At 39.6% G+C, this 18,999-nt stretch overlaps 1 protein-coding gene and 3 long non-coding RNA genes across 14 annotated transcripts in view; 2 read left to right on the top strand and 2 right to left on the bottom strand.

The window, feature by feature from the left end:
• Positions 1 to 18,999, top strand: part of Ctl2 (Choline transporter-like 2) — a 78,070-nt gene that overhangs the window by 10,505 nt on the left and 48,566 nt on the right. Inside the window, exons 3-5 of one of the 6 annotated variants that reach the window (XM_086977705.1) lie at positions 839 to 985; positions 9,301 to 9,390; positions 9,674 to 9,869. In XM_086977705.1, the coding sequence (XP_086833831.1) occupies positions 9,355 to 9,390; positions 9,674 to 9,869 (232 nt within the window). In that variant the 5' untranslated portion in view covers positions 839 to 985; positions 9,301 to 9,354. Of the gene's footprint in view, positions 1 to 838; positions 986 to 3,638; positions 4,262 to 4,321; positions 4,446 to 4,807; positions 4,947 to 7,589; positions 7,750 to 9,300; positions 9,391 to 9,673; positions 9,870 to 18,999 lie in introns of those variants that run through there. The other 5 variants (XM_022805879.2, XM_022806194.2, XM_086977706.1 and 2 more) reach the window with 5 other exon arrangements.
• On the bottom strand, positions 5,791 to 7,467 carry LOC147758301 (uncharacterized). Its single transcript, XR_015319332.1, has 2 exons — positions 7,234 to 7,467; positions 5,791 to 6,926 (listed from the first exon to the last, which is right to left on the bottom strand). It is a non-coding gene; the product is annotated as an uncharacterized LOC147758301 (long non-coding RNA).
• LOC111250936 (uncharacterized) lies at positions 10,931 to 16,356 on the top strand. 2 transcript variants are annotated; one of them, XR_002673586.2, is made up of 3 exons: positions 10,931 to 11,080; positions 13,375 to 13,532; positions 14,651 to 16,356. It is a non-coding gene; the product is annotated as an uncharacterized LOC111250936 (long non-coding RNA). The 2 variants fall into 2 exon arrangements; XR_015319330.1 differs by having other exon boundaries at positions 11,066 to 11,080; positions 13,387 to 13,532.
• The window catches only part of LOC111250967 (uncharacterized), a 29,467-nt gene continuing 26,803 nt past the window's right edge, over positions 16,336 to 18,999 (bottom strand). For 3 of the 5 annotated variants that reach the window (XR_015319323.1, XR_015319322.1, XR_015319324.1), the window contains one exon: positions 16,336 to 18,706. This is a non-coding gene — a long non-coding RNA (uncharacterized LOC111250967). The remainder of the gene's footprint in view (positions 18,707 to 18,999) is intronic. The other 2 variants (XR_015319328.1, XR_015319321.1) reach the window with 2 other exon arrangements.

The raw sequence follows: 18,999 nt of genomic DNA, 5'->3' as shown, positions 1-18,999 counted from the left end.
TATAAGGCGAATTATGGTAAGGGGTAAAATTACCAAATGCACAGCTATGTAAACAGGGGGGTTCGGTAGAAGTTAAAAAGCTGCCTATTCGGTGCGCTTTGCATGGCTGCATGTGTCCAGAATATATAAGAGTAAATAATAATATTATGTTCTACGTCTCTTAGCTAAGTAGTTTGGCAGATACCAGGAGTATGCCAGGCAATGAGATGTAGCGCAAATACGACTTCAAATCAAACAACGATCTAACGTAGTAACGTAAAGTACTGATCGCATTGACGATGTCTTCATCTAAACAATCACTGCGCTACTTGTAGCCCGATTTAAACAAAGGTACCTGACGTAGTCAAGTCATCTTCGTCAAAAAGACTACTATCAGTTCTGCTTCCATCAGAATGTTATAGGACTCGTAATATCCCTATCGGTGTGCCCACAAAAATACTGTGCAGACGTCTCCAAGTAGCCTGCATCGATCCTTATCAGATGTAAATTTGCATCACTTTCAGACCAACCATAGGGCGCCGTTATCTCCTCCGAAGCTACTGGGCTTAGGTGATGTCTAAGGTCAACTAGGCACAGCGGAATTTTACTTACGCCATGGAACGCCTAGTGCATAGTTAAATGCTTGCCTTCGAGCAATTTTGCTAGTCTCGATTATCATTCGAGTATATCTTGTGACTATGTTATGTACGTAAAGTATTGCGAGCTAAAATACTCGGCGAACGTCTACATGATTTCCGACCGAGTTAACAAATTAATGTTCATCTAAAGAAGACTTCTAATTCCAACGTACCGCCCAGTGTATCATCTTCTTGTTTGTTTTTTTTTGTGTGCATTTTAGGTGTTCTGCGCTGAGCGGATCAACGGAGACGCAAATCTAAGTTCTCTGAAACAGTCTGGTCATCTGACGGAACGCCACAAAAGCTAATCAGCGATCAGAATGAAGAATCGCCGTTACGAAATTGGCGGTGAACGGAAGTGGTGGCAGGTATATTGCATAAAATTTGAATCAGTATATGTTAAATTCCAATTTATGAGACCCTTAAGGTGATTAGTATTTATAACTACGTATGATATTTAGAGCTGCGTTTGTAACGGTTTGAATAAGAAATATAGTTAAGATTCGCCCTATAATATTTGATAGTATACGATTAAATATCTTGCTACAGAATAGCAGGTAATTCTTTTACGTGGTAGTTTTTTCGATTCCGCGTTCACGGCAGCCTTAAAACAAGGCCGGAATGGGTCGAGATTAAATGTGCAGTTGCAGTGTTGGCAATGAGAAAAATTATAGGATTAGAGGCAAGGCAGAGAGAAAGTAAACCCGTTTTAACTCGTTTACCTAATTATAAACCTAATTCTTATTATTTTCTTGATAGATATATTGTTTAGCGTTGACCTACCTTTTTTTATTACCTCTGTATTAAAACACATACTGCACAGTCAAAAATTAAATAAATGTCGATACTTCTACGGCACAATTTCACTTCAATAATTACTCTACTAGAAATTACGATAAATGAACACGCAAGAAATATATTTAAGTGTTCGACTGGTATCAAGAAGCAGCACCGTCCATGCATCTGCGGACGATTTAAAAATAGGTAATTTCAAGAAAACTAAAAATCATTGATTTAAGTTATAATGAGTTCGGTGAAGGGACGGCGAAAGGTTTCAGGACCCACTGCAATCTCGAGATCTGAATCCTTATTATTATAAGTGGCAAATATTCTCATTACAGCCCTCGACTGCTCAAGAGTTGTATGCAAATTTCACAAAAGAAAAAACCTTCCACTGTAACCAGCATGGCTGGATACAGATCAGTTGATTGCAAGCATTTCTCAAGGCAACTGAAAAATGGTAGCATCGCTATCGATTTCTTATTAAAGCATCCAGCGCACGATTGAAGACTCAACATGGCGTACCTTACACCCACGATCGAAACTGATCCAGCTGCGATCGAAGTGTACCATACTATTTCATCAATTAAAGTACAAATGATTTTTTGAGCGAGCAGAAAAAACGAAAACACTCGTAGCATACAAAACTGTTAATTAAACATTTTTTTGCTGAGAAAGATTCCTCTGTGCTTCTTGCAAAAAAGAAGCCAATGGCTGAGATTTTTTTTTAAGTATTTAGTTGAACCATTTACGTAACGAATGCTCCTTCGATCTACCTTCAACCATTTTTTTAACTTCAGCCAGAGCACATTTTATACCAGAAATATAACAGAGATCATTTCGGCCGCTTTACGAGCAAGGTCTTCAATGGAAATCATGGTATTAAGAGGCTTCAGCTGTAGAACACGATCAATCGATTAAACAATAAAGAATACCTGAAGCGAATGTGATATAGTTATTTTACTGTAGCAGAATCTCACTGGTGCCCCTAGTAAGGATTTTCTCCGTTGTAGTTACTTGACTTTGTCCACATAATGTGCGGTCCTGTTACTTGTGAAAGAAGGACCGCGATTATTATTATTCCTATGTGAAAATAAATTTGTGGCTTAAGTTTAAAGCTGGGCGTGGAGGCAGTTTATTTCGTGATTGACTGCAGTACTGGACATAAAACCCGAAATATTTATTTTTATTCTGTACTTCAAAATGAACGTTTTCATATTAATTGTCAAAAATACATCTTACATCTGCTAAATGATTCTCTGTTTTAAAACGAATAATTGAATAATAGCTCTAATGACCTGCCATCACATATTATTATAGTTAGATTAGCTTCATTCCGATCCCCAACCGTCGAAGGACGATCAGATCCAATCGGCAGGGCAATTCTCGGTTAACTGAAGCATTGCCTAGCAGCTGGACTGACAAATTTACAAGTAGCGACAGCCGCTGCTGTAATTTAAAGTAAACGCCTTTAACTCGCATACCTGTTGATTTGGCATTAATTCGAATGTCCTGAATCATTTAGGCTATTAGTTATCTCGTATGGTCTTAACATGCCCTGATTAAGCTTGCCAAAATGTACTCGCTGTTGAACTTCCTTAAGAATTCTACGGCCTTGAACCCCCCACCGGACTTTATTTTCTTCGATTTAAACCCTTCGTTTTCCAAATATTTATGCAGCTACCTAAGTACACGCTGTCCTGACGTATAACGCCTACAGCTACAGCACATGTTCCGCAAGATTACGAAAGGCCAACTAAGCAAAGAGGTTCGCACCTCAACGGGTAATTGACCCGTTTCTGGGTCGCCGAAGCAGCGCTTACATAGCACATGAAAGTGAGGCGCCACTCCGAGTTCGTTCCGTGCAACTCCATTGGATTGTACAATGTTTAAGTGTCGTCTCTAATTCTTGCTGGCTACTCAAATAATGTTTCATTCTCTACGGCATTTTTCCGCCGGCAAATCCTTAGCACACCTGCCACTGCTATCCAGTTTTCCTACAACAGCCATCCGCATGGTTATTTACTACGAATGTTTGTGAGTCTCTGATTAGCTATGAAATGTTTGGCTCGTCGAAGCTTTTTGCGAGCGCTTTGTAGAGGGCGCTGCTGTGCTCGATTTATTATTGCTGAAGTAGTTCGCGTCTGGATGAGTGTTGTGAACTGAGCATATGTCTGCCTTGTCGGCTGCTTCTCGGTTAATCTATCGTCTCTAAAAACTTCCGGAGAGAGCTCGCTAAACACTCAAACTTGTCCGAACGTTGCTTGAGACGAGACTCGGTGGTTCCGGAAAAAACCCGCTCTAGCATAGAGGATTATTTGGAGTTCCTTTCACACTTATTGTTTGCCGCCATCATAGTGGTTTAAAGGTGACAGTAGCAGTTATCGCATACCTGTAGGGTCTGCAGGCAGACCGTCCGCCGCTATTGACTATTGAAGCTAAGGAGCTCGAACTGGCACAAACTTTTATAGCTACGATTTGGAGTTTACATTAGAAATCAACGATTGTTACGCAACGGCGACGACTTTTTTGTGCGATATTCAACCGAATTTGAGTTTGCACTACCGCTCTATATATGACTTTGAACAGTTGCTGCTGTCATTGTTCACGCTATATTTATAGTGAGTCACTAACTTTCATTGATACCGAATATCGACGTGCCTTGCATCGCCTAGCCAGTTAGACACTGCTGCCAGCAGATCAAGGGTACTTCGCGAATCTATTCCTGAGTAACCGCTCACGAAGAAAATGCCAATACCACTTTAAGTTACGCCGTATAGTGAGTGCTCCGATAAGGCGGGGCGCTGCGCGCGCTTTCGTTGTGCACATCTTTAAACGAGCTATACTCAGAGCGTGTCCGTACGGTAAGTCAACAGGGTACCTGTCTGTCTGTCTATAACAGTCAGTACACAGAACGAGTTGGATAAGAGTCTCACTCGTGCCGCCGTCGAACTTCATCGATTACTAACCGCCATTAGGAGTAGAAGGGTGTTTCTTTTGAGTTATTTGATCGACGCTGAAAGGAGCACCTCGACTGGCCAAATGAAGGTGAAAACGGCAGACAGAGGCCACCTCTGACCGGGGCTTTACACCAAAAATCTTTGTTAATCTTAGGTGATACGATGGTGCGTAACACTGACACACACCCCCTAATGATCGAATACTGACAGAAGATGACAGATTCTTTTTGGGCTGTAATGAATTACATGCAGTTTACCCAATGTTTATCTCCTTTTTGTTCCGTTTCACAATTCATAATGAAAAGTTAGTGAAAAACTAGAGTTAGAGGGAATAATTAGGTTTAACTCAGACGCCGCAAAAATCGACTGCACGTAATCAGCGTTTCTGAAACGACCTTCTTACAGATAATGAGCAAACTTAGCGAAAGTGAGCAAGCAGTGAAACAACACAAGGAAACCATCATAGTTCTATGCAACTTGCATTTCGAACGACTGTGAGTCTGTGAACCTATATAATTCATACCGAAGACGAACTACATGCTGACAAACCAAACTCAGATTGGTGACATCACGGAGTAAATCGTAAACGGTAAACGTGTAAAGTGTCACACTCCACCTGGGTTAGTGACGTATTGTAAGATCCTGTTTTGTTGTTTCAGTTAGTGTTGACTTTGCCAATTACGGATGGCTCAACGCTATTAGGCCAGTACCTTAAAACGTATTTCACACTTTACCGCGTCCAAGTTCCCGCAACCGCAAAACAACTCATTATTTTCTTCTACCTCATCTAAGAATACGTAGGTGCATTGTAACAATCGATGGTTTAGAAGTGTCAGGAAGCGTAAATCATGCATTCTGCGCAAATTTAATGGTCTATATATTGTCGAATAACTTCAATTTAGACCAGTTAACCATAGCTATGTAAAAAAAACAGTTGACTGATTTGAAAACAGTATCGATAGATCGTCAGGTGCTCGTAAACTGATTCCTCGAAACCGGACAAGCCAAACGATCTCACTTGCTCGCGCTGATTACAAGTATACCTACGACACTCATATACAGGGTAGTGTATCTGAAATGGTAATTTTTATCATGTTGCCAAGACTATATTTCAGCAAAAAGACGAGTATTTCAGTAATTCTCTACAATATTTGACGGCTATTTTTATTTAATATAGTCCACGAATACTGTTTCGATCCAGGACCTAAACTACTTATTAGTTATCCATTTTTATCTCGCAATTAATTTCTTGATAATAAGCATGCAACAGGCCTAATCGGTAGGAGTAAACTCGCAACAAGCTACTCTCAAAAGCGCTGTATACGAAAAATTGCAGCGGAATTTAATCAATCCGGCAAAAGGTCAAACGTCCTAAATATGCAAAGGTTTAAAGAGGGCTAAAAAGATTTCAAAGGTAGAGAAAACGCAAAAAAGACTTAAAAATATTAATCGATGGTACTTTATTGCAAATCACATACAAAACTGACAAAATCGACATTAACTTCTGTATGAAAAATCCAAGCATGTTGGTAGTGGCTTTTTGGACCCCTTTTTGTCTATTTTCGAACTTTTTTAATCTAGTCCCTACCAAGCATTTCACTGTCTGCTCATAGAGATCTTCCTCAGATGCTTTAAAAGCTGCATGAAAACTATCAATAACGCAGGCCGTCAAATTCGGACAAAAAGAAACATTCTTATTCTTGAGGATACGCCCACCGCGGAAAATTGGATAATAGTTAATAGTCGCTTAAATTTTAAGTTACGCACTGTTTTTGGCCATAATAGGTTTTGTTCTAGAAATAACTGCCTTTCGTCTGGTAGCAGGAGTAATAGATGAACACATGTTTGTCATGAATAGTAGCTTGCCAGCAAAATTGTTCCCAATTGGAACACAGCATTACTTTGTAGATACGTTTTGCTATTATAAATTCGTTAAACCCGAGGCTGTGGTTTAGACAGCCAAGCCATTAGTTAAAAAACACGAGCGATCGTTGCCTTAAGCTTCGTTACATCAATACATCGTAAAAAACCTGTTTGACTAGAAGATCTTCTTTTTCATGGAACTTCAGATAGCGTCCGGCCGTTCTGTGAATGAACTTTACTTTTTTTTTAAGTGAACGAAAGAATGAATCTAAGGCGAATTAAGACATCCTCTCCCAACTTGATAAGCAAGGCCTTGAAATATAGTTGTTCAGATTAATTTTTATTGATCTAGTATCATTTAGATCGGTGTTAGTATCAAAGATCAGTTTAGTTAGAAAACGAGGAAATCTCAACAAAGGTTAAGTATGTGTGTCCATGAACCACAACGCGGTCCTTTCTTGTACATCTTGTATTATCCCGACTAGTCGGCGCGTTTTCAAACACATGCTTTTAGTAAGTGACGAGTCTCTTGTATAGAAGTAGCAAGCGAGATTGATACACATGGTTTAAAGTTATTCGAATGTAATATGTGTGATACCATTCAAATTAGTGTTAGGTGCCATGAAATATGTTCCACTTTGATAAAGTATTATGCTTAAGTTACCGATATCATTTATAAGTTGCTGTTGGTTCGTACAATCGCTCCCTGCAAGTATTGAATACAGATGAGGAATAGATTTAGACGTAAATATCACATGAGAGTCACTAAACCAGTTCTTCACTGTTTTCCAATTCGACATACGACATTACTAACAATGTTAATAAACAACATATTCTCCTACTCACTACAGACACCAACACGAGTATTTTACTATATATTACGATCCTGCCAGTCCCTTCACCAGTTATTCAAAACAGCGTTGATGCTATCGTATTGAACCCAACAGCATTGACTCTCATAGCAAAGATAAATGACATTCGTATGGGTAAAAACAAGCTTTACGGAAATATACCATCAGATCGTAAGTTGACCTTCCAGCAATGGCCGATTTCCCACGCGTCTCCATAGGCAAGTCTGCACACTGTTTATTCTATATATGGAACAAAAGTATAATCAACTAGATGTTAAGCATTCTCGTTTTCAAAAGAGTCGTGGGGCATCGTGTCGAAACAATGGACTGGCCGGTACTAAATATATGCAGTCTATTATAAATAGAATTGTCTATTGTTCCCATGCAGACGAAGCAGGATCGATGATGCTTTGTGTCGCCGTACATTTATTTGTGCTCGTCGCTAGGATACAATCTTTTGACATCGTAGAAGCGAAGTCTTTTGGTGAGGGCATCCTGTCGAACTGTAGAGCCTTCTTTTGGACAATGCTCGTTTCGTGATATGCTGTTCCTTTAATCCCTGGCCTTACTCAAATCCATGAAGTTATTTGGCTGGAAGTGAGTCGACGACGTGCAACAGCCTCACTCATAATCAGTATTTCGGAGGAAATCACGAGAAAAATGCCCCACACTCAGTCCGTATGTTATTGACCCGCTTTTAAATCGCGTGGAGACATTACGTGCAATTAATATTATGCCATTAGACTTAACCATACAAGCAATTACTCCTAATACTGGAGTAAACAAAATTTTCAATATTCATTGTTGTTTTGTACTTGTAATATTCTATTTACATATATCGTAAAGCTGAGCAATGATTTTCGTCATAGTGAATGCATTGAGTGCCAGTTGTGCTTGTAGAGTATAATCTAAAATTGCCCTACGTACATGTATCATTAGCTTCGTATTTGTCAAAAGTTTCAAAATAATCTTAGTGCGCGAGCAGTTGAGAGGGGCTTAAGTACTGTATTGGCACTTCTGAATTGATTGTGCTTCCTTGAATATTTTTTATAATTATTACTTTATGAGAGTTAACTAGCGAAATTTTCTATAGATCAGTTAAATTTGCCTTTTGGGAGATGGTTTTTACCATGCAGATATTCAGCAAAAGGGAGAGCAAGCATTCATTGTTTTTAATTAAGGAAAGCTTTTTTAGAGGGTGTAGGAACGATTACGACCCATTTTTAATCTTGAAGTATTACACAGAGAAGGGATTGATCTACCGTTTGTTTAGGTTATAAAAAGATTTTACATTATCAATCTAAGTTGCTCACCTAAAAACTAGTCCACAAAATACAAACAGATAGTTCGGTCTGCTGATCATTACCCTCGAATATTAATGAGGGTTGGGCATCTTGTGAATGCCACCAACCCATGCTACTACTCAATAGAATGCATTAAGTACATAGTAGTTAATCGAATGCGCTCATTTGTCAATCCTTTTATCCGTATTTCTGGGGTGAATTAGGAGGCAAACAAATATGTTAATTACTACGCACGTGTGCAACCTTTCATATATTTCCGCTTGAAGTTCAAACATGCTCATGTGCCTAATAATGCAGTGTTATTTTAGTCGAATAGTGGGCACCGTGGGGCTGTACGGAAGTGCTTCGAAAAGGGAGAGGGCGCTAGTTTTGTAGTGGTTATCTTCACCTGAAGACTACTTAAATGAGGAAAATCGTTAGGTGCTCGATATAACTGAGCCTGGATAGGATTTGACTTCGGCTAGATTTTGAGCCTGGTTCAACCTGTTTTCAAGTTAGTGTATGATGATGCAGTAGTTTGTCCTAGAGCATAAAATAGAAATTCCGGTTGCACATTCAGTGCAAATTTTCCCAGAGACAATATTAAAAATGGACCAGTATTTTCTTTGAGTACCAGGGGCTTTTTCACGCAAAAAATTTACTTGACAGGCAGTTCATTCGATTCGTAATATACGAACAAATGCTAAAGGAGCGAGTCGTGTCTAGCAGTGGAAATCTGTTATTTTTAATTAGCGGGCAGTATTTAATAAAGTTTACATTAAACATTTATTGCAGTTTTGAACATACATTTGTACTCCTTATAAAGCAGTCACGATAAATATGTTATGATAGCCTTTGCAAAAATTTAAACCAAATTTGTAAAATTGTTCCACAGTGTACAAAAGTCAATTGGGCGTAATTGAAATTATATCTTTTAATTTTCCAGTTCTATATAATGTGATCCTGACAAATGGCCAGCTAAGTCTGTCTCTATAGAACCATGCCTAAAACTTCTACTGCCTTCAGTTTTAAAAAGGTGAAGGATACATACGGACTCCGGAGCAACTGGAAACAATAATAGGATACAAAACGCAACATTTCAAAAAATGCTTCTTGTTAGCGTCTTTATACATTTTCTCAGACGAGTTCTTAGTCCCTACTAATGACTTTATTTACGACTGGAGAGAAATTGCTGGCCGGTCTTTGTGATGTGGAAAGGGTGACCAAACTTTCGGTTGAAAGCCGCTATTTCTTTTCTGATAATGTTGATAGCATTATTTTTATAACAGTTTGACTAATGATGGTAATGTCTGACGTAGATTTGGAAGATGGGAGCTCTAGCCAATGGCGAAAGTGGCAACGGCAGCCTTTCGGCCGTCGAGATGCCTGAAAGGGTGACTGCTCCCCAGGACGAACCGCAGCCTATCGAGGAAGAGCTCCTCATTGCAGATACCTGGGAAGAATTGGACGCCGCGTACAAGATGGACCCTGCCTACGAGTACCCACCCGAGTACGGTAAGTGTAGAATATCCTTATTTATATATCCGTATGATGGTGCAACAGTATCTTTGGGCCACCATTGATCCTAATAATTGTCCGTGCTTTGCCAACAGGAAGTTTGCCTTGATACTGCCCCTTTAGTTAGTAAGTAAATATGTTAGCGCTATGCCGTGGCATCGACGTCATATATATAAACAAAACTTAGGTAACGAATAACTGTTGGGAAGGTCTTAGACGGCACCTGATAAACTAGACAAGGCTACTATAAAACCTAAAATGTTAGCATGCGAGATCCATGTAACTAAATGCCACTCCAACATCGAACCTCGAATAAATATTTCGGTTATATTGTCCTCCGTTTATGTGTGTATGTGTGTGTGTGCTATTGTCTTAGTAAATCCGCAAGCGACGCACTTACTAGCAATCACTATGCCAACAATTTCTTGCAGAACTCATCATTGACATACATGCAGGTACTTACTCAAGCACATTGTAATTGTTGTCTGCGTTCAATATCCTTCACAGACGGAAAGAGACTTTTCTATTGTTGTCAAAGGACATATATGTTACGTAGTGTAGCATGAGCTGTGTATGCTTGAGAGCATCCGCATGACCGTTAACTCTTATTTTTCTTCAAAGTAATATTGCTTATTGACCATAACAAATAATGATGGTGAACATGACAAAAACCTGGTTATTTGTCCCGTCGTTTACAATCTATAAGGAATAGCACTTCTATATACACCGTTTAGCTATCGGTGCAAGCGTTGAGCCTGAGCGCCCTTGGGTGTCGAAAATTCACCGCAACACAGGAGCCAATTATTATGAGCTTTGGCCTTAAAATAAAAAAAAATGTGCAACCAGCTAATACTATAGTAGAAATAGGCAAAAAGTATCACCTGGTCCGGCTGTTGCGTCCTTTGATAAGTATTGAAAGAACATCTGGGGCACGAGATTACCTAGGCAATTCTTCTCGCATGCAAGTTTAGTGGAGAAGATCGGTGGCATTGAATGCATTTGTTAATGCCGAATTTCCGTGTTAACCTCAACTATTGTTCTGCTATAACAACGATATTATAAACAATATTTTGTCGGTAATAAGTCGAAAGCGGATCAGTTATGTTGGTATGGCAACGCGCAATACCTTTAGATCATCGAAGCTGTGGGTACTGTGAGCTGGGCAATGAGGCTTAGCTCACTATATTCGTAAATTAGCTCTACTTCAGGTGGGTTAACTGCGATAAAACTGTAAGAACTGTAAATCATATTCTTTGAGGACCCCTTTCAAAGAGGAGTGTAGTCCCACAAGGGTTACTGTGAAATAACTGGGCACTTCAGGTCAAAGCAGGGCATTTCAAAATTCTTATAAATTCTGCCACTAGCAACAATGGTTTTTTAACTAGCATGTTTTTAATTGTTAATAATACGGTATAAAAATATAATTACACTTTATACGTATTCTATCTGTTTTTTTTTTTTTTTTTTCTATAAATTGATTTTACTTTTCGATTAGATGCAGATGTTAGGCCTGTAGTCTTATACAAATTTCACATCTGGGTTTCAAATAAAACTTAATAGTACTTCTTTAAATAGTTTTCGCTGCTAACTCCAGTTCGTGAAGCACATGAAGGCCAATAATTTGTGACGTAAAAGAACCGACTATGAGAACGAAAACAAAGAGGGAAGGAAAAAAGAAACATTACGATGAGGCCTTTCTATATAGAGATAACCTGTGCCGTAGAATCGAATTAAGGTTGAGGCACATTGTAGTCCAAAGGCCGTGCCCTGGCCACGGTGCCTTCAGGCTTAACTGTTTGCATTCATTCCGTACTGCAACGGTGGCAACTATGGAACTGAGACGAATCGTCTTAGACAAAACGACCAGCCCATATATTCAGGCTGTGTGTGCTTGCTGCTTCACTGTTTTGTGATGACTAATGCGTAACCTGTGTTATCGACAATAGTGTATATCGAGTTGCTTTTTTTTTTTGCTGATCTTTCAACTTGGTATTGATGGTACAGATTCTTCGCACGAAAATTTAAGGAAACTACGTCGATACTGTTAGCTTCAAAGCAGATAGGCAGGGCATATGTTAATAGACGCTGAGAAGAGGCACGGCATGAGACATGTCAACCCATGTTACCATAGAAATGGTCTTGTCTTAGTTTTTTACTGCTTATCGTAAATTGATTGTCATAATATTCTTTTAGAAAATCATAATCAGCCATTTTTAATTTCAGTTCATCTCCGCAATTCCCGCTTACGAAATTTGTTAGGGCTTAAAACTTGCATATCCACAATGTGGCCACTCTAGAAACGCCTACCCCAGTGTTGTCAATTCAGACAAAAGAAGCCGATAACCCACTGAATATCGATTCCCAGTGAAACGACCGGGGTCTGACCAATACCAATATCACCCAGGGCCGCGCTGTCCAGTCTTGTTGTTACGCATTTGTAGACGCATGTCCGTTGTGAAGTTTTGTATATGCGAGACCTATTTCTTTCTGAACCTGACTGCTTGCGGCAAAAGCAATTTAAATAAATCCCAACTTTGCTGTTTGCATTTACAAGAGGTTCCTGCTGAGCTGATTTACTCATTTTAAACGGATCCATTTGCTACCACTTTACGGAGCAGATGAATAAATTGAGAAGCCTGTACTCGACCATTATAAACTAGTCGTTGACAGATTCCTGAGAATTGCCATCAAATTTCTCGTACCAGAATCGTATAACAACTTGAAAGACGGCCATCTTTAGAAGGACGTTATATCGATAAGAAACGTGTGTCTGTGATTGTGCTTACCGGTCACATGTGTGTTCAAAAGAGGTTAAAGCGTAATAACGGAAGAAGTTAGTTTGCTATTTAATTTCTGGATAATTTGAATTATGAGTGATATTACCTTATTTATTGCTTTGTATTTTATGCGTGCTTGTATACATAGATCTACGAAACGTATTGTACACAATTATATATTTCTCAAAAGAGTTAAACCATAATAGCTATAACTCTGAAATTAAGGTAAAATTGTGCGAAATTTCGTGTAAGTAACACCGTACATAATTAGACTGAAACATTTACGCCGGAACAAAATGCGATAACGAGAAAATAAGGAAAATTTTTATCGAAGTGTAAAAATAATTTGCCCTAGGACCGCTTATTTGTTGTCCATTACAATGAGGTTTGGTGTAACGCATAATATGTAAATTAGATGCGTTAATAAACTAGTTGCGTTGATCTTTCAACAAAAAAATATACATTATATTAAGCCTGTAGGTCATATTTACTCTTGGAAGCATTTATAATAGAAGGAAATACAAACAAGAACATTTACCTTTTATTCGACTCGTTAAGCCACTAGATACAGAGAGATAGGTGTCTACGATTACGCAACATAGATAGTAAGTAACAAACCGGGCCCTGATCGCGATTTACTAATCCAGCATATCACAAGAGCCTCGTTATCCTCCAAGAAACCAGTGGAGTTTCTAGAGATCCTTTAATCCTGGGCATCCTTTCAGCCAACGTCGTAGACAAGATGGCGTAAATAATTCACGGTCCCCTCAACACGAAGTAAGTTGCCGACCCTGTTTCACTCACTTGTGCGAATTGAGAACGATCGCCGGTTATACCCACGGAGCACCATCGCACAATTCGCGCTAGCGAATTCGGGCTGAGCGTAAGTTGTAGGGCTGGCCTGTTTTTTGCTCTATTTATGGTAACACGCCAAATGATTTATTATAGCATTATGCTTTTTACTGAATGGTAGAAGCTTGCTTTGACGCTCAAATGTCTTTGTGGTGTAGATTTGCATTCACTTTCATGGATTTTTGCAATGGCTGAAACTAATCAACACCAAATGAATCTATTTCTGTGGGACGACTTATGTGTAAATAGCAGAAAAAAACATTACTGCGATTTGTTGGAGCGGATTGGATAAAAAGACCTAACGAAATCGTTTACTGCGGTATTCACACTATTGTTACGCTTTGCTTGCATCTGACAATACTACAGTATTTAGCTGCTTGGAAACGCGTACTTAGTCAGTATCACAAAATAAGCCGCGACTAAATTTATGTACAGATATGAATATCTGTACATAAATAAGTAATTATACAAATTGCTGCGTATAAATTTTTAGTATTTGTTATTATGTGCATACACAAAAATCTACTTACCACTTTCTTTTGCAAAATTCTATTTTATGTTAATATCCTAGTTTTTGTATACTGCCCGCATGACTGCACATAGACATCCAAAACGTAAAAATAGACCCAGAAATAGACAGACTCATTCTAATAGAGCATCTAACCGAACCGAATAGCCCAGAAGTATGTGTTCCGCAATTATTTGATGACGGGGCCTATTTAGTGAACAGTTGGGCCGTCCTTGACGCTACTCCATGGCCATTAGATAACCTCATTATTTTGGGGTCTTTTATCCTCTGTCCTATGTAGGAATTTCCTTTCTGCTTATGCCGGATAGCATTTGCCATTTGGCACATTCGACGAGCGCGAATTCCTCCAACGTGTCACATGCGTTCAGCCGTAGCCTCATGTGGTTGTAAAATTTTTCTCGGGTCTATTACGTTAGTAACCACAAGTTACGGATCAAAGGTATCTCATATCGTATTAAGGGATAATTATTAGCTGAACTAGCGGTTTTATATATTCAACGGATGCATCACTGCTACGGCTGCGTAAAAGATGCAGATCGTTGTTTGTCGTAGTTCACATATAAACATTCATTAACATTAATGTTTGACGAAAATCTCAATTATAATAATATTCATTACAGGGTAATTTTCATCTAAAAAAGGCTACAGCTTAAGTATGAAAAGTAGCGCATTTGGTAACGAGAATCTTCGAAAGCATCTATGAGCTAAAAGGCGCAAATCGTTGTAGACTGCTGATTCCAATGACGAAATCAATCGGCCCACTCGGAGTTGCAGTGTAGATGCAGAAGACATTTGATATGAGAAAAAAGAGAAATCTACTTCGCGGGACCCAGAGAATGCCCGTACTCGAGATTACACAAATATCTAGTGCGGTCAGCAATTCTAGCATTAGCTGAGAGATATGAAAATCAAGAAAGGAAAGCACCTGTGGGATAGAAGTGGAAGGTTGACAGAAATAAAATCAAAAAGGGTCGTCACTATAAGAGAGTGGTGTCGGCAATAAGGAATTATACTGAGGGGCGAACCTGAATCACTGGTCAGAAGCCTTATCCCAGACATAAGGAAGTGGCTGAACGGTCCGTGCAAAAGAAATAAATTATTTGCAACAAAATGCACCTGGTCTACAAGTGAAATTTTATGACAATGACGACTGCATCTACATAGCAATTAAATAAAAGCATCTATTAATACTCTGTTGTAATCAAAACAAAAGCAAACAAAAAATCTTGCCTTCGACTCATTGAAAGCAATACTCTTTTCAGCGGGCAAACAACTATGTTAGCTTGTGTTTTCGGAATCAGTTAGGAGTTACGGAATAATATCACCCAATAAAGGCTCTAAGGTCACTGGATTTATTGGTAATTTTGAGCACCAAGGCAAGGTTATTACACTTTTTTTGATGAAGTCACGCACATCACCCTAAAGTGTGCTGTAAAAGATACTTACCGTCGTGTTGAACAGAAAATCATACCTCGTTGATTGTCCCCTCGAGTTTTACCCATCTAATACTGAATGGCAAATCGGTGGAGCGTAAGGATCTTTTCTAACTGCTCGAACTGCCAAGCTATCCGCAAAGGTATACAGATTCGCGTTGATGCTTCTGTCCGCTTCGATGACTCAAGTGCTGTTGTAATTATGGGAAGCAACGGAGAAACACATATGCGGTCCCAAACGACTGAAAGATGGATTGATTCAGTACGGTGTCTCTTTGAAGAATATGGCCATCACCATAGTACGAACTAAGCAGAGTCGATATTATGTAAAGCGATGCTAGTAAAGAGACGTATGCCAATAACCTGCTGTCAGCTGAAATACTCAGCAAAGTTAGACAGCGTATGGTTTAGTGAGTCGGCAAGATCGCTTTCTAGGAATTGCTCTGGGTCTGGATAGGTTCTAGCAAAGGCTGAAAGCAATCAAATAGATGTCAGTCAACGAGGAACTCGACGGCGGAAGTCATGTCTGTTTGTTGTCGCAGTTAATATACACTATTTGCTAGATTTTAACTTTCAGTGAATGAGGGAGAAGCAGTAAAGTATGCGGTAAATGCTAAGTGCTGCGGTGCGAGATTGCAGGAACATATGTTATATATAGGAGGAGACTTAAAGCTGTACCTATCAAAAAGAAAAAAAAAACGTTCAAAATATCAGGGTTGGTCTTTAGACCGTGCAAGAGGTATTGTGAGATTCTCGAATTTTTAGCCACTAAAAAATTGCATCACTTTCGAAGGTTAGGGGTGACATGCGTGCCGAAAAATGTCACCCTATGAACGATTGTGTTAGATTGCAAAAAATTACAAAAAATAAAGTGAACAGAACAATCAGCCATAGATTTTGCTTATTATATTTCTTTATCTTATGGCCAGTTACTTTGTTTGTATGTATCTACAAATGTATATACTACTATTGGTGATAGTGGTGACCAGCGATTTCACGTATTGTTTCCAGAACTTACATGTTTAGCCGTTTTGTCCTCGCTGCCCACGAAATAGAATTATTCGTTTGATTTCCGTCTTTCAAATTAACCATAATCGTACTACAAAACAATTTTCTAGTCCACAACAGTATGTGAACAATATGCTTCCACTTGTAACATCGGTAATAGTTTCTACAATGGCCAATGAGACCTTTTTTCTATCTTAGAACTGTTTCAATAAAGCAATATGCCTGTGACCTCGAAACCTCCAACGCTGTTCAGGTGTTCTCTCCAGCTATTTTTGTGAGTTTTCGTTTCAAAGCTTCAGAAAGTTCGAGGGCCCCTTGCACGGGCTTCTACGATAAGTCATAGTTGTTTAACACGCTGAGAAAAGAGAAATATCACTGACTTCGTAAGGACTTTAATATTGGTTTACTCTCAGTGCAGTACTTCATCGACTTCCACACACCAACTTAAGGGAAGTTTTTCTTCGACTTGCGATCGGATTTAACCATATACTTTCTCAAGTCCAGCTATTGCTACTGGGTTTAAAGTTTTTTTGGTAAGTCCAACCACTCGGATCGCACTTTGAGATAAAACCCTTCTCGCGACGACTGAGGTTTTCCGATCCAGCACGACTCTTACTGGATTGACCTTCTTCCTCATCGGTTAGCCCCGGTGATATTAAGATCCTAGAATGATGAGTTGTCACCGCCAGTCCGTCCATACTACGATTATCGCCAGCTTCCGCTGTCGCTGCACGGTTTCGTGAGAAAGCAATGAACTCCGTCCGCATTCATTCAGTTAGGTCGATTTTGATAATGAAACCTTGCAACACATGCCCATGCCTTAATGAGTCTTTATAGAGCAATGTTATTTTGTGGATTTAAATTATGTAGTTGGACTGTATCATGCGTACAACTGTGATTGACTAACGCCGGTTCATGGATAGTGCGGGTTACTTTGTCTCGGTAGAAATTTAAGGTCGTATATTGCGCTGTTGTTGTCTGAAAGAAAGGCCGCAGGACCGTAAGAGCGAAAAAGGTAGGTCCCAATGTAGAAAGTCTAGAAAAACAAGTTACCCTATAGAAAGTTAATTGGAGACATAAGGTATTTCGTGGAGTTAGTACCGTTGCAATACCAAGGTGATTCCCATTTCGCCCGGCTCTGCATCGATGATGTTTCACTCAACTGGTAACGAAGCATACTTTTCCGCATAAAAGGTACTTGTTTTACATATATTGTCACTAGATTACGTAATCAAAGTATTCACGAATTATTAATCATACGAGTTGTTAGTCCGAATATACCACTCTTTTCAACTTATAAACGCTATCAAATCACTGGAAGCCTTCGAAAACACAACCATATCGTTGCACTACTTCATGGCGTTATATGGCCCTTCCGTATGCGTATTTACATTCGCAGATCCTCATGATATCACTGGTGTCTTTTAGCCGCCTATTCTGAGGCATGGCAAATCAAAAGAGCGTCCGCTTTGATCTATGCCATCACGATTAACTAGCTGTCTTATTACTTGCTCCCTTGAGTACTGCCTTGTCTTACAACCTGAAAGGCTCCTATTTGTTTTGTAAGGAGATCTGCTCCTGCCGAGGCAATGAACGCCGGAAATAGAGGGTAACAGCCAATCGCCATTTCGTTCCTTCGTTACTGCCGCTCAACTCTTAAATAAGTGATGTCATCCCTGTGTTCTTTTCTGGTCGGTTACCGTTAGCGCCGGCTACTTCTTTTTGCCTCCTCGCACGACGTCTGATGTCAGCGCAGCTATAGCTGATGCCCGTCGCTCTGAAACGGTGGACTGTTGAGCTTCACTTCATTCTTATTCTGTTTTTTACTACCAGCGCGTCTGTCATCAGCATTAATGACAATCATCAGTATCGTCATCTGATTTCTCCTTTCTTATCTTTTTCGCTCAAAACAGGATGCTCATTTGGTCTCATCCCGTACTTCTTTACCCTTGCTTTCCGCGTGCTTTTCTGCTTCTCGCACGGCGTTTACGTTATCTTAGGCGCCTGACGCTGCCACGTGAACCTGTCAATCGATCGAACTAACGAAACGGCGTCAGCTGATAGCGGCAACATCACCGGAAGAATTCTCCGGATGGCGGTAGCAATTGGAGTGGCGGGGTTGGCGTACAAAACCCAGTTCTGTCCGACAATGCTGTTCGCCCACAGGAACCGGCAGCTATGCAAGAAACTCTACGTCTATTGCCTGCAGTGGTGCTACTGAAAAATAATGTCCGTCTATACCATACAGCAAAGGAAACGTTGGTTAGTAACACAATTATTAATATGGTTAAGGGTATCCAATCGTTGGGATGTGACGGTTTTTGATACGATTGTCGGGTTGGTCTAGTCAGCCATGTGATGATTTCTGAATGCTTGCAATGCAATGAAAATACTACGTGCTATCTGTCTGCCTGCGTGCATTGACTGAAACAATGACTAACAAATTGAATAGCAACTATGATGAGTGGTACTTGAAACGAATATGGATAAGCTGTACTATAAGTGAAAAATCCTCTGAATATTCTATC

The sequence above is a fragment of the Varroa destructor genome, unplaced genomic scaffold (assembly GCF_002443255.2).
Source record: "Varroa destructor unplaced genomic scaffold, Vdes_3.0 BEIS01000001.1, whole genome shotgun sequence".
In the NCBI taxonomy this organism is placed as follows: domain Eukaryota; kingdom Metazoa; phylum Arthropoda; class Arachnida; order Mesostigmata; family Varroidae; genus Varroa; species Varroa destructor.
Note: the sequence above shows the minus strand (reverse complement) of the source record. Positions and strands in the feature narration are given on the sequence as shown.